The sequence below is a fragment of the Paramormyrops kingsleyae genome, chromosome 3 (assembly GCF_048594095.1).
Source record: "Paramormyrops kingsleyae isolate MSU_618 chromosome 3, PKINGS_0.4, whole genome shotgun sequence".
NCBI lineage: Eukaryota > Metazoa > Chordata > Actinopteri > Osteoglossiformes > Mormyridae > Paramormyrops > Paramormyrops kingsleyae.
Window position 1 is genome coordinate 3,665,170 of NC_132799.1, and position 15,213 is coordinate 3,680,382.

At 46.6% G+C, this 15,213-nt stretch overlaps 1 protein-coding gene across 16 annotated transcripts in view; it reads right to left on the bottom strand.

The window, feature by feature from the left end:
• Positions 1 to 891: 891 nt before the first annotated feature.
• Positions 892 to 15,213, bottom strand: part of cep170ab (centrosomal protein 170Ab) — a 48,880-nt gene continuing 34,558 nt past the window's right edge. For 5 of the 16 annotated variants that reach the window (XM_072709417.1, XM_072709413.1, XM_072709409.1 and 2 more), the window contains 8 exons: positions 14,982 to 15,032; positions 12,748 to 12,988; positions 11,525 to 11,735; positions 9,947 to 10,114; positions 7,959 to 8,047; positions 6,710 to 6,803; positions 3,953 to 4,004; positions 892 to 3,596 (listed from right to left, as the gene is read on the bottom strand). In XM_072709417.1, coding sequence (XP_072565518.1) covers positions 3,361 to 3,596; positions 3,953 to 4,004; positions 6,710 to 6,803; positions 7,959 to 8,047; positions 9,947 to 10,114; positions 11,525 to 11,735; positions 12,748 to 12,988; positions 14,982 to 15,032 — 1,142 coding nt within the window. In that variant the 3' untranslated portion in view covers positions 892 to 3,360. The remainder of the gene's footprint in view (positions 3,597 to 3,952; positions 4,005 to 6,709; positions 6,804 to 7,958; positions 8,048 to 9,946; positions 10,115 to 11,524; positions 11,736 to 12,747; positions 12,989 to 14,981; positions 15,033 to 15,213) is intronic. The other 11 variants (XM_072709421.1, XM_072709416.1, XM_072709422.1 and 8 more) reach the window with 6 other exon arrangements.

The window sequence follows — 15,213 nt, forward strand, 5'->3', positions numbered from 1 at the left end:
CACAATCTTCACATGGCATCACTTAATAGTGGACAAATCAACCATGCACTGAGCATTTGACTGCAAGGCTATTAGTGATGGGGCAGCACAGTGGTGCCTCTTGTTTCTGGGACCAGGGTTCGAGTCTCCACCATGGCTCTATGTGGAGGTTGTATATCCCCACCCCCCAATATAAAAACATGCTGAGGTTGATTGGAGTTGCTTGTGTCAGTGTCCCCTGTGATGGGCTGGTGCCTCATCCTGGGTTGTTCCCTGCCTTGTGCCAATAGTCTCTGGGATAGGATCCAGACCCCCTGCAAGCCTGAATAGGACAAGTGGCTACAGAAAATGGATGGATGGGCTACCAGTGACAACACCTCGAGATTTTACGCAGAGCATTACCCATAAGGATACACTACTGCAATTGGGACCTGTTTGATCTCAATTGATAATAAATGTTAACTAATGTCGTTCTGGCAGAGCACTGAGGTACACGGCAATAGTTCTTTTCATTTTAGGTGATGTCATTACATGTCTCCAACACTCTGCAGACCCAGCGTGTCAGAAACTAGTTATTTCTTTTTTGCATCCCTTGCAAATTTGTCATCAGTGTTTAATTCAACAATGTATGTCAGGACTTAAATGTATGTTGTCAGTTGTGTTGAACATTCTGCTTTTGCCATCCAAAAATCATAGCTACTCTTCATCTTACTGCCCTCAGAAGTCTTGTCTTCATTAGGGTGCAATGCACAAAATATTATTAGTCCCTACAACTGACACCTTTTATACACTATGAAAAGTACATTTAGTTACTTTTTAAACAGCTGCAGCATTTGTGAGAAGCACTTTGCTAAAAATGGTTTACATAAATATGTGAAGTACTAAAAATCCTTCAAAACTGGACAACAGATCTTGATTTTTTTATTTTATTGAAAATAATTGGGAGGATGTGATTAACAAAATAATGCAAATACACAATGTATAACAAAATTTCAGTACATGAAAAAAAAACAAAATAAATATGTTATTTTAGGTGTCCATAAAAAAAGTCAAAACACTGATAACGTATAAACAACTTAAAAAAAAGTGTACCGAACACTTTGTTTTCTTTTTTGATATCTTCTTTTGTGGTTCGCTGACAGACCCACTTCTTTTGTGGTTCGCTGAGTTCCCAATCTAGTTTTTATTCCCATGATAATGACCCTGGACCACAGGCGGGCCCTGCATCTGGTTCTGAATACAGAAAGATGAGTCCCGAATTTGATTTCGTCTTTGTTTACCTCCTAATGTCAAAACGGCCTTGAATGCGATATCCTGCTTCCCAAGCGAACAAAAACACATAAACCACCCAGGATGTGCAAATTAAAGATATTCATCCCCGATATCCATTCGTTTCCCGATTTTTAATATTTGTTGTTTTTTTTCCAGTCGGTGTTAGTTCTTCTGTTTTGTTTCCTTTGCATTTCCATTGTAGTATCGGGCACTTAGTGGCGTCACACACTTATATACTGAAAAAGGAAAAAAAGCGGCATTCATTTTTCCAGGTACCTAACTTCACTATTGCTTAAATCTATACATACCATATCGCAAAGGCATTTTTTACCTACTGCACTGAACTTTACATGGAATAGACCGGAAAACATAAACTTTTCTTTCTGCAAGAACCTCACGGTAAGTACAGATAAGCAGCAGTGTTAACAAGGAGTTCCAGGTACATACGTCTACAGAATTGGGGAAAATCTCCCTCCCAAGTGGACAATTAGAGTACGGAGCAAATGGCAGATCAGAACCGTTTCTGAAGGCTAACAAACCGCCACCGCGATTTTGTTACAAATATGGGAGAATGCTGACCCCAGAACATTACGTCTGGCTGACTTCATTAATGGCGGAACTTGGCTTAATTCCATCCTTCTGGGCAAGATATGCCTATTTTCACATTGAGTCCTTCAAGTTTAACTGAAATTTTTTGCTTGCTTTTTCACTAACAGCAGGTAGAAGCCTACTGGGGATGCAGAGGTCCCTGTAAACTAAAATGTGACTTTTAAAATTAAAAAAAAAAACAAAACAAAAAAAAATAATAAAACACAATGTGGACTTTGCACTTCGCTTAAACCAGCACACCAAGCTGTTTCCAGTGCAAAAATGACCTGGGTCACCAGTCTTTATTACTTAATTTCTAAGAGTTTACGTCTCTAAAGAGAAAAAAAAACTATATACACACTATCCCATTCTAATACTTCCAGTTAACAAAGAGAAAGAGTTACAATGACAGGAGGAAGAAACTGAAATTAACCACGGATATGAAGCTAACAGCTGTTTGGTTACTTTTCAGAAAACTTATGAAACAGGCAGTACTGGTGTGTAGCAAAACTAGGTAGTGTATTCCTCGAAGTGGTTAGAAACTGTTTAGAAAACCGGTTTTAAGGGGTCAGGTTTCCTTGGTTTTTCCTGCATTGTTTGTTTTTTCCCCCCCACTGCATCCTGTAGAATGTCAGTCTTGGAAAACTGAACAAGAAGTCAGTCTTATGACAGCATAATGCACTTATGAACCAGAGAAGGTGCATCTGCCTGTCTTACAACAGGAATAATACAAGGTGAAGAATTCGTATCAGATACACACAGTCCGAGTACAATCGCTGGGCGCATTCCACAATACAGTAATCTGCTGTAACTTGGGTTGCATTTGAACAACTTGTGCAACACGTCTAAGGTTTAATTAGCTTTCAGTTTTACACAGGGGGTTATTCTTATGTCCTTTCCTTGCAATTAAAGACATTTAATCGCATTTTTTTTAAACAACCACACACTGTTACCTTTTAATGACTGTGCAGTGCTGCCATAGTTTCAGTGTGTCAGTTATAGTCATGTGACAAAAAATAGGGTAGTCATGGCGACAGACGATATGGCCACAGGAGAATTTCTATTATGCTACTCACGGAAGAAAAAAAAAACCACAGAGATCTTTTTTTTTTTTTTTTTTTAAACAAGACAGAAAGAAGAATCTTGGGAAGGGAGACGCTCTTGATTCCTCCTGGTCCTTGCCATGTTCCTCACAGGAACATGTTGAGGGGTGGGGATTGTTGCACAATTGGCCCAAGCCCAGCCTCCCCCAGTCACATGACCTGTGTGTGAACCCCTTCTGCAGTACAGATGGAACTGCTTTATGAGACTTGATACTCACACCAGACAAAGAGGCTACAGTTAGGGTTAGCAGGCTGAGGTGGTCTGTAGTCAGAGAGCTGAAACGTTGGGGGGGGGGGGAGCTGAAATATATACATATTCAGTACTTATGCATCTGTAAAATTTGAACCATCTCACAGGACAGGACCCTTGTAGCCTGGAGAGTGCTACAGCGAGGCGGGGGGGGGGATTCCCATGCATTCACTTGTGGGTGAGGGGGCTCTCCTCGCCGCTGGGATGCTGGCGGCTGAAGCGAAGAGCCACATCTCGCTCAGTCTCCTGGGGCTGGACCGGCACCACTGGGGCTCGGGACGCACCATTACCCGACCCCTGTGGGCACAGCGGACTCGTCTTGGGTTTGGGCAGAGTGGGGCTGGTCAGTCCCAGGCTGGTCAGAGCATCCAGTGTGCCGTCCGGATCCACCATGACATTGATGACTGAGGGAAAGACAGAAATCAGCACATCCTATTGACTGGACATGGGGGGTGTGGGTGAGAGGGCCGGGTGTGGGTGAGGGGGCCGGGTGTGGGTGAGGGGGCCGGGTGTGGGTGAGGGGGCCGGGTGTGGGTGAGGGGGCCGGGTGAGGGGGCCGGGTGTGGGTGAGGGGGCTGGGTGAGGGGGCCGGGTGTGGGTGAGGGGGCTGGGTGAGGGGGCCGGGTGTGGGTGAGGGGGCGCGGCTCTTGTCCTCATTTGCGCAAGTTTGCAAATAAGGCGCACATGAAATTCAACTCGCTCTGTTCATATTAGGAACACAAGCAGGGCCAAATAACCCCCCCCCTTGCAGCAGCCTTACCTTGGAGCTGCTTCTCCACCCTCTTCAGCTCCAGCAGAATCGATGAGATCTCCTGCAGGGCGCCATGCCAGAGAGGAACAAGAGGAGGGTTTGGGGAGGTGTGGGAAGGGGGAGATATCAATGACTGCATCACGCCTCTGGTGCCCAAATGGGTCGGGCTCATGTAATTCTGCAAGCATGGAAGAGTCATCACTGTCAGGCAGCAGAGGAAACTCAGCCAAATGATCTGCACTGTAGGTGCTAATCTTAGGACTGCGAAAAACATGGAAGGAAACGAACGTGTCATCCTGGAAGATGCTCATATACCCCGTTTTCAGGACGATAAAGTTTTTTCCAGTGTTTAGAGGTCAATAAATTGATCGGCCTGAAAACAAACAACCAAGAAAAATCACCTATTTTTTAAGCATTTTGTGACCGATTAATCAGACTATATGGTCGATACAGTGCTGGCTGGGTGGGGTTCTCTTCTCCGGGGCTGTAATGTGGTTTGCAGTCACCTACAGCAGCCAACCTGCACACCAACCAAAAGTAAGAGTTCTAAATTCCAGCCGCTTACACCAGTTTCACTTGATGAACACCAGCCACAAAGCTGAAACCAACTCACTTTTGAAACGTATTTTGTTACATTTGCCAAAAACTGAATCATGAAATGCCAATGAGACAGAAAATAAAAACCACATTTGATCATCACAATGATCATTTTAAAATTATCATTCTCTTGTTTAAAGTGTGATTAATACTTAGAGTTAAATTATTTATGTATGTTATTAATGTAAAATAAATATTTAAGCAGTTGTGTTATTTGTTATTTTTCTGCTTAAGAAAATGGGCCTAATATCGTCCATCGCCCCCCCCCCCCCATCCCCGAAAAAATCAGCATCGGCCAATAAAAAACCCTTATCGGTTGACCTCTAGCTGTGTTATGTGCATGGAAATGACCAATAAATCTCAGTGATTATTGGAGGACTGGGTATCTGGACATCCGTCAGAGGCTGGAGCTGTCCAGCTGAGGCTGTACAAGGCCACCCACATTTCCATCGTCACTGGGAAGAAGCCACCATTAATCACGGCCCAGATTCGCTTAGCTGGCAAACCCAAGTGCTGCAGTGTGACTGACCCAAACTCAGGCACGGGCAAATAAAAAATAAACAAACAAAAGATTTACAGGGTCCAGGCCTGCAGCCTTTGCTGCTGAATTCACCACCTTTGTTCTGGAACGAGCTCGTACATCAGGACTTAATCAGCACCGGGACCCGAGGTCTGTAACCATGTCGATCGCCTGCCTTGCAGGTCCAACACGCCGCTGAGAAACAGGACCTGCTGCACCCAACAGTGTTACATCAGCAGTTTCTTTCAGAGCTACCTGCCCACAACTCAGGGCTCCACCAGCCTGTGACGACACGCTTAACTGGATGGAAATCATCAGCTGTCAGACTCCCGGGAAGGCAGCACTGGGCCCTTCGACGGCAACCGTGTAAACATGTAAATCGGAGTCATCACATGGTCAAGGGCCATTCCTCTCCTGTTCTGCCTGAGGGGGAGTACGGACCACGCCTCACTGGCCCAAAGGGGAGCGCAGAAGGTGAGGCAGAACTAAGCTTGCGTGTCATGAATTAATTCAGCCGGACAGGCCTGGTGTCTCAGAGGTACCGGGCAGAGAATCACAAACAGGCCCAGGAACGGGATGAGGAATGTGGGCCAGACAGTCGCTGGGAATCGGAGGCCAAACTCTCTCAATCCCCCACCGACAAGCGACCAGCCTGCACCTCCTGAGAGCTACTAGCCGCCCCCCCCCAAGGGGCAGGACTCAGTTCACAGTGGCTCTTTGGCTTGGCTACTGTATGCACTATATTAGGAGTGTTTTAGGTTTATTTGGTGGGATTTGTGGTCTTTGTTGGCCTGCCGCCTTCAAGCTTCCACCGACCAGAATCAGGAACCTGATCTTCCCACTTGCAGTGTTTTATAGCTCTCAGTGTTGCCCCTTCTACCGGGTGCAGACGACACCAGACAGCCGAGGCCAGCGTTGGCCACAGGGAACTACACCATCACATTAGTTACACACTTTAAAAACTCTTCAGCAGGTCCTTTATTTTTAAATTCAACTTTTGAGTTATGCAGTGTTTGACACAGAGGTGAAGTCTTGGTCCATTTACTTTGGGGGTTTAATCTAAACTTTCCTTGACAAAAGGTCATGTTCTTGGCATCAAACCATGTTTAGACTGCAGGCACATAAAACACCTAAACATTTATTTATTTCCAGAAAAATAGATCATAAACTTTTAAAGAGGTTTTCGGTAAGCAACAGGGAAGTCACATAAATTTGGTCCTGGCAGTCAGTGTTGGATGATGCTAATTTCTGCCTCGGTGTTTGTGTGATTGATCACCCTTGCGAGGAATCGGAGAAAACAGCCCAGCCCACCTTCTCCACCAAGGCTGTGAGGCTTCCTGGGATCGTCATCCCACTTAATTTGGAATAAACACACCCTGAGGCAATAATAATATTGGATTGAGCCTAAGAGCACACAAGGGAATATGGAGATCCTCTGCGCTTTTTTTATACTGATATTGAAGGCTGGGATATTTCAGTCCTATCACCCATATGTACTTAACAGGCAATGTGGCTGAACTAAGCAGAAAGTCAGCAATATCTAACAGAATGAAGAATGCATGTGGGGGAGTCTGCAACCTACCCAGAATCCCCTGGGGGCAGTTGATCATTGCAAGAATCCACTGCTGGAAAGGAAGTGGCCCACTCACCTTGTTGGACGTCTTGAGAAGTGGGATGTCGCTCTCCGCTCGGAGTTTGCTCTCGATCTCCTCCCAGTTCCTGTCTTTGTCCTTAAAGAGTATCCTGGGGGGGGGGGGGGGTTAATGGCGTCAGGGCACCCAATCAGGGCCGTTGTGAATACCACAGCATGGTGTCCATGGCAAACAGCGAGACCCGGTCCTGGTTAGCATTTAAAGCTCCAATGGGCCACAGTATTTAAATTATGAATGGCAAGGTCAGAGGCGGTACAGTGGTGGGGGTGGAGGGACAGCAGAGAGGCAGCCTCTCGCTCACCCTTCAGCTTAGGAGCTGCACGTCTGTCCAGGCCTCTCTGCCTCTTCACCTCACTGCCTTTCTGACTCTCTGCCTCACTGCCTTTCTGACTCTCTGCCTCACTGCCTTTCTGACTGTCTGCCTCAGTGCAGCCCCGTGTGGCCTTTTAAGACTATGGCCTTGCATTTTTTCTCATTTTAATTCCCAGAGCTGCAGATGTGAGCTTCCCCTGATAAAATTGGTGCTGCAAATATTGCATCCCGTGTGTGTGTGTGTGTGTGTTTTGGGGGGAGAGATGGGGGCTCAGAATGGCTTCTTAGGGTGTGGTACCAGAATGCTGAAAGTCTGTCTAAGGAGAAGAATCAAAATGTGTTTTTAGCTCAAAGGCAAGACAGCTAATTAGTTTCAGCCTGTTAGAAGGGAATTTTTAAAACGAGTTTTCTTCCCAGGATGTGTGTTTGAAGAGCCTGTCAGCGCCGACCTGCGTCCTTCCAGCCGGCCAGCCACACAATGACGATGACGCGTCCCTGAGCTTGTCTTATGTGTCAAACAGGACAGGATGAAGTCGCCTCCTGCTTGAAAACCTTTTTTTATCAGCTTGCTCTTTTGAATTCAGCAGCATTGGGTATGAAAACAAGAATCTAGATACATCTGTGTGTCTCACTACATTTCAATTAAGCCTGAATTGAAACGTCAGACTCGCCAAAGCAGAAAGGCAGACAGACAGAATATCCTCTGTCTGATATAGCCCCCTGCTGGATCAAGAAGTGCACTACAATCTGGCTGATCATTGTTCATATGGATTCGTTGTAAGACAGGAAAATAAACAAATACCGAACCCAATAAGAAACTATCCGATGACTAAGAGATAAGAAGATATTCTAAGCCATCTTTCAATTGGCTTTATGATGAATATACCTATAGAGCTGAAACTCTGTACAAACATGCAAGTAACAGGACCATTACCTGATTTTTCCAGCTGTCTTGTCCACGGATTGGCGGATTTTTCCAGACAGCTGGGAAACTGAGGTGAGGAGCAAACTGTCCAACACAGCCTGACAAGAGAAGCATGATATCACAAGCATGACATCACAAGCATGACATCACAAGCATGATATCACAAGCATGACATCACAAGCATGACATCACAAGCATGTTATCACGAGCATGATACGCAACAAAAAGAACTGAGGCACCGAAGAGATGTTGCGGTTTTGGAGAACTCAGGATTTCCGAAGGGAAAAGTGCCTCCCCTATTGGACGTCTGATATAATGTTCATTATTGCTGCTTTTGCCGTTAGAAGAAAAGAACGCCAGAGCTGACCAGCCAGCCAATACCAGCCAGCCTGACGCCTATCCCAGCAGCCTCAAAAAGCGAGGCTAGAATTTCTGTAGTACAGTCGTGGCCAAAAGTTTTAAGAATGACAAGTATTGGTTTTCACAAACTTAGCTACTTCAGTGTTTGTAGATCTTTTGTCAGATGTTTCTATGGGATACTGCATATAATTCCAAGTATTTCATAAGTGTCAAAGGCTTTTACTGACAATTACATTAAGTTTATGCAAAGAGTCAATATTTGCAGTGTTGGCCCTTCTTTTTCAAGACCTCTGCAATTCGCCCTGGCATGCTGTCAATCAACTTCTGGGCCAAATCCTGACTGCTGGCAGCCCATTTTTGCATAATCAACGCTAGGAGTTTGTCAGAATTTGTGGGTTTTTGTTTGTCTACCCGCCTCTTGTGGATTGACCACAAGTTCTTAATGGGATTAAGGTCTGGGGAGTTTCCTGGCCATGGACCCAAAATGTCGATGTTTTGTTCCCAGAGCTGCTTAGTCATCAGTTTTGCCTCATGGCACGGTGCTCCATCATGCTGGAAAAGGCATTGTTTGTCACCAGACTGTTCTTGGATGGTTGGGAGAAGTTACTCTCGGAGGATGTATTGGTGCCATTCTTTATTCATGGCTGTGTTCTTAGGCAGAATTGTGAGTGATTCCACTCCCTTGGCTGAGAAGCAGCCCCACACATGAATGGTCTCAGGATGCTTTACTGTTGGCATGACACAGGACTGATGGTAGCGCTCACCATTTCTTCTCCAGAAAATCTTTTTTCCGGATGCCCCAAACGACTGGAAAGAGGATTAATCAAAGAAAATGACTTTACCCCAGTCCTCAGCAGTCCAATCCCTGTACCTTTTGCAGAATATCAGTCTGTCCCTGATGTTCTTCTTGGAGAGAAGTGGCTTCTTTGCTGCCCTGCTTCATACCAGGCCATCCTCCTAAAGTCTTCACCTCACTGTGCGTGCAGATGCCTGCTGCAACCCCTGAGCCAGTTCTGCACTGATGGTGCCCCAATCCCGCAGCTAAATCAACTTTAGGAGACGGTCTTGGCACTTGATGGAGTTTCATGGATGCCCTGAGGCATTCTTCACGACATCTGAACCTCTCTCCTTGAAGTCCTCGATGATCCGATGAATGGTTGATTTAGGTGCAATCTTACTACTTGTGAAGCCATTTTTGTGCAAAGCAATGATGACTGCATGCGTTTCCTTGCAGGTTAACAGGGGAAGAATTAATTCAATGATTTCAAGCACCACCCTCTTTTTAAAGCATCCAGTCTGCTATTCTAACTCAATCAGCATGACAGAGTGATCTCCAGCCTTGTCCTTGTCACTCTCACCTGTGTTAACGAGAGAATCACTGAAATTATGTCAGCAGGTCCTTGTGTGTGGCAGGGCTGAAATGCAGCGCAAATTGGTTTTTTTGGAAGTTAATTTTCATGGCAAAGAGGGTCTTAATTGCAATTCATCTGATCACTCTTCATAATATTCTGCGGTTTATACAAATTGCCGTCATGAAAAGTAAGGGAGCAGACTACGTGAAAATCAATATTTATGTCACTCTCAAAACTTTTGGCCATGGCTGCAGAGTGGTCTGGAATTGACTTGAATGGACCCACCTCATCACGGTTCCACGTGCGGCGCCGAAGGGCGGTCTGGGGGTCCTGGCTATCGGGGGCTCGAGGGCGGAGTTCCACCGGACGTCCGTTGATCTCGGGGGCCTTGGTCTGCACTACGGGTGGAATCTTCCTAAAATTGAGGCTTTCATCGAAGACGCGGTCCACGAGCTGCGGAGTGAGTGGTGGGGGTTTGTGTGTGTGGGGAAGGGTAGGGCAGAAAGCGGGGGGGGGGGTAACGTCATCTCTGATGGCCCACTGTTCCCCACAGTGACATAAGCTATCCTAGTAGTGTCCCGGTTCTTCACCACCAGAGGAATGGCGTCCTTTGGATTAAGTTTATCCATTGTGTACTTCCTGTACATTTACACGTTTTAATCAAGAGCACAATCTACAATCTGTACTCCAGCCTTTCAGGAGGGTCTTCACAGCTGCACACTCAACTCAGAACATTCACACCTACTCTACGTCACACGACACGACACAGAACATGTTGTTATTGTTAGCTGCACACATCCGTGGTGCCTTCCAAAATCTGTCATGTAGTGTAAGGCTAATGGTCTGTCTGGGGATTACAGATCCAGCAACAGCTCAGGAGTTCTGTTAATCTGCAGTGCTAAGGCCTTTTAGAGGGTAGAGTTATGTCTACGTCTACTACAGCGGTGATGTCTGTCTGGCTTTCCACCTACAGCTCGAAATGCCAATGGGGTCTTATCCTCATGGACCATGAGGAAAAGCGGGATGGAGGCAGAAGCCATGGGTGACAGGTTTTGGCCGCACGTTCTCTCGCATCACGACACACGAGCGTCAGGCTGTTAGACATTAGCAGGCTGCAGATGGAAGGAGGCTGAAGGAAAGAAACGACGGCACTTTATGGCAAATGGAACGGCGCTTATAAAAATGTAGACAGCACAAGGTGACCTCAATAAAAAGATATCTATCATCGCTAAGTACCATCAAAGTGGAAGTTAAAATGCTTTCCTTTCCAGGTAACAGTATGTGTGGCTGTATACTTGGCTTACCCTTGAATTTGTACATTAGCACATATTTTCTACTCGGACCTGGAAGGAATTCCATTTATGCACCAACAAATGCCAAATGTATCAAACAAGATTCTCAGTGTCACCTGGGGATACTTTAATCAGACGGCTGGTAAATAGTCCTGTGATCCCAAGCAGGTAACTTGCCTCTTCTCAGTTATTTACTGAAAACAGAGAGGTGCCCTCTACAGGTTCTGATAATCTCTCTCAATTATCTGTTAGTCTTTTCCTTCTCAAAAGCGTTGCACAAACAAGCAGTGCAGTAGATATTTAGGACAAAAGTCAGCCTGCGTTTCAAAAAGTTAAAATGTCAGCCTTTAAATGAAATATACAAATTATTCATGTCTGGTTTAATACCCTCATGGAGTGAGCTGAACACAAAAGTGTTTTTTCTCTATATACATAATATGAAAATATTATGTATGGCCATGTCTACATTTTTATAAAGGGGAGGGGGGACAGACACTGAGCAAAGCAAAACACATGGTTTGTCATGCCGGGGTGGGGGGGGGGCAAGGGGAAATAAAGAAAAAGAAAGAACCTTGCACAAGCCTTCCTGAGATGGCCCTACCTCTTCCCGGGTGTCAATGGCGGAGCCTGGCGTGGTGGCCGCAGTGCTTACTGTGGTGCTGGGCGCCGTGCCCGAGGAGCTGACCGAGTCGATCTCGCCCGCCACGTCGTGGATCTCGCGCGCCAGGATGGCCAAGTCCTTGGCCAGGTCCTGGCTGATCCTGCGCACACAGGGAAATAACCTATTACACATCAGATGGGCTTCTGCAGCCATCAGCTCTCACACATTGGTAACGTTCACTATCAGGAAAAGGCTATTTCATTTACAGCCACTAGGTGGCTGACCAGGGGCCTGTACTACGAAGTGGGGTTACTGGCTTAAGGTAGTCTGGGCAAAATGTAAGTGAACGGATACAAAGTCCATTTAAACTGTGGTACCTTAAATCCGACAAGTTACCCCGATAAGCCAGTAACCCCCGCTTCATAGTACAGGCCCCTGCATCTCTCTCACAGTGTTGTTCTGAAACCACAGCTATTGATTACTGAGAATCCAGCATTTGGGTCCCTCTAGTGTACAACAGTGGTAATGACAATTACTTTGCATACATTTTGGAGATTTGGAAGCGATGACTTAACTTGAACCATATTAAATCTGTAGTGTCATATTAAATTAATCTTGGCAGCTTTCTCGCTCTTCACGAAAGACGCCAGGGCTGAATTTTAATTCCAACTCCAGCCATTAGTGATTTATAGGAAAAGCACAATACAATCAGGCATCCAATATGAAGTTAAGTGGCTCGTTCCCATGACGACCACACTCCAGTGACACATTTTAACAAGAGAACCAACAAACTGCTGTAGGTGTCAAACATGGCAAATATGCACTCCACATGTTATACAGCGAGGCCGACCGCTGAACCCTGGTGGGGCTGCAAAATGACTGATCAGCCACAGAAAGTCCACAGCGTGTGGGTCAGATGACAGAACTGTAAGGTGTCTCTTTGGGGGAGTCAGGACTCAATTTGGACATGATACACAGGACTGTTGATTCCTTCAGACATCGCGTGTCGCTAAGGATGTTACGTGGATTGATTAATTACGGAATCGCTGATTGTCATACAAATGGCAACACTGATATTTAAGTCATTTCCTACCACTATGCTTTAGGTTGAAATAAACTAGACCAAATAAATACTAGTCAGTCCCATCCTGCCCACGGTGCCCCAGATGTGAAGAGCGAGAGCAGATAAGTACCTAGCGATCTCCTCGCTGTGAGCCGTCCAGTCCCGGATGTAGTCCTCCTGCTCCCTCATTCGGTGCTTCATGGCCCCAGCCATGGGACTAGGCGTGGTGGGGACAGACCCCCCCAGACGGGCGGTGCGCAGGGCAGTGCCGGGCCGCAGGCGGGCGTGCTTGGGGGAGTTCCTACTGGAGCTGAACTCGTCTTCGGACGTGGAAGCGTATTCTGGGGGCAGGCGTCGCCACCGGCTGCTGGCTGCAGGCGAAGGGGGGGGGGGGGGCGGGGGCAAGGCCACAGGCGGAGTCAGTTTGGTTCAAAACCAGACTGGCTTCCCTCAGTACGGGCGACAGTCTACAAACATGGGAAACCCTATGAAGCAGAAGGCTGTGACACGTTAGAGCAGGGGTCTCCAACTCCGGTCCTGGAGAGCGTACCAGTAAGTACCAGGAACAGGTGTGGCCCATCAGAAGCCGAGTGGGACAGAAAACCTACTGGATAGTAGGTCTCCGGGACTGGAGTTGGAGACCCCTGCGTTCGAGTTAAACATCTGCCATCAGTGCGAGTGTGAAATTTCATTTTCCATCGCACAATAAAACAAAAATGGCTACCGTTCTTCCAAAAACGCCAAGACTGCTGAAGTGTCTGACACTTGTCAGTGTGGCTCCTAGAAGTGACAGATGCTGGTAGATTACTCTGGTAGCTCAGTTTCTCACACACCCTTCACCACTGTGCCCGGGTCTGCTGATGACCCTCTTCTATGGAAGATCAAGGAGCTTCTACGTATATTTAGTGTGGAGGTATGGAAACCAAAGTAAACAGTGAGAAACAAGGGCTAATCTAGGCCTGCGCCCTCCAACGAAAGCATGAGATCATCCTGGAGGCTTTCAGGATGAGCTTGTGTGAGTTTGCATTACAAAAACTGGATTTGCACACTTCAGGTGCGCACATATTTTGATTAAAAGAAGTTTGTGGAAAGTGCAGAACTCTACAGTACCGGCTTCTCGTCAGTCTTCGTGATTATACCTATCCCGTGCACCCGGCCGAGACAACTTGGGAAACGAAGGTTACCAAGGGATTTACGGATGCAGGACCCCTGGGCCTTTGTTAGTAGTTAGGTGAGTCTTGTGTTGCACAAGGCTGAGAAAATGTGTTAGGGATGTTTCTGTTAATTAAATGAGTAAACAGCTAACAGTAATTCTTACTTACCCTCTAACACAAGGCAGCAAAGGGGGCCTTTGAGCTTAAACACCTCAAAACTAATGATAAATTTCTATTTAATATATTGTGGAATTTCAAAGATGGTTTTCAATATTGGTACCTAAAGGACTTCAGTGGAATGGTTTAAAAGTGTAAATTGCATTCTGCTATTTGAACCCGCAAAAGCCACAGACTCTCAATATAGTGATTTTAAAAGCAGCCTTGTGTTAGATGCTACGTATGAACCATCACAACAGTGGCAGCTGAATGGATAGTGAGCAGAACCCAGGGCAACAAGTCAGAGAGAGGTCCGATGGGTTCTGTTCTGGACAACCGCACGTTATACCAGGTCGACACGCGAGTGATTTCGCCAAACGATCATAAATGCCATGCGTGATATCTTTGGAGAGATTTGCTTAATTAGTACAAAGAAAGTAATGACAATGGAACACAGGTGTGAGGTTTTGTTAAAACAGTTAAAAACACTAACAAATGGGTGATCAAACTGCCCCTTCATTCTAACCTGCTACCAACACACAACACCAGTGGGGACACCACTCTCAGTAAGAGGGATTTGGCGGATTTTCCTTCTCCGTTCAGAGCTGCAGAGCAGTGATGACATGGCGGTGTGCTACCACGTGTTTATGACATAATACAAAGAGCATCTCTATCAGCAAATATGATGAAAGCAGACTCAGGCCACCAGGTGGCGCCTCGTGATTAAATCCTGACAGTGCCCCACAAAAAAAGCACCAGTTGCTTACATCAGCAATTCAGGAGAAACTCCAGCTGAATAAACAAACTATAGTGCATTTTTTAAAAACAAAGTACTGGGGGCATCCTGCAAGTCAGTGTAATAATGGTGAGTGGGTACAGGAGATGTTCAGGGACGTGTCATGCTTTCAGGGGGTGGGGGGGGGAAGGGATCGCTGTGGGAACCGAGTCATCACTGCCAAGTCAGCTTGGGCGGAGTGGGGGGGTTGGGGGGCAAGGGGACGGACACATGCAGATCACCACATGTGGCCGGGGGGGCTTGCGCCCGGTACACTACCCAGGAGCTCCTCCAGAGACGGGACGTTTTCGGGGCCGGGCACGACGCTCTCTGTGTGGGACAAGCAGCCTGGTTTGTGAAAAAGCGTCACCGTGACTTGGGCACGGCTGGCACGCTGGGCTCGCTCGCACGGCTCACCACAGGACAAGACGCACATGATGATGATGACGGCGACGACACAAACAGATCACAACAAGGGCGGGTACTGTGACGCCCCTGACGACGGAGGAAC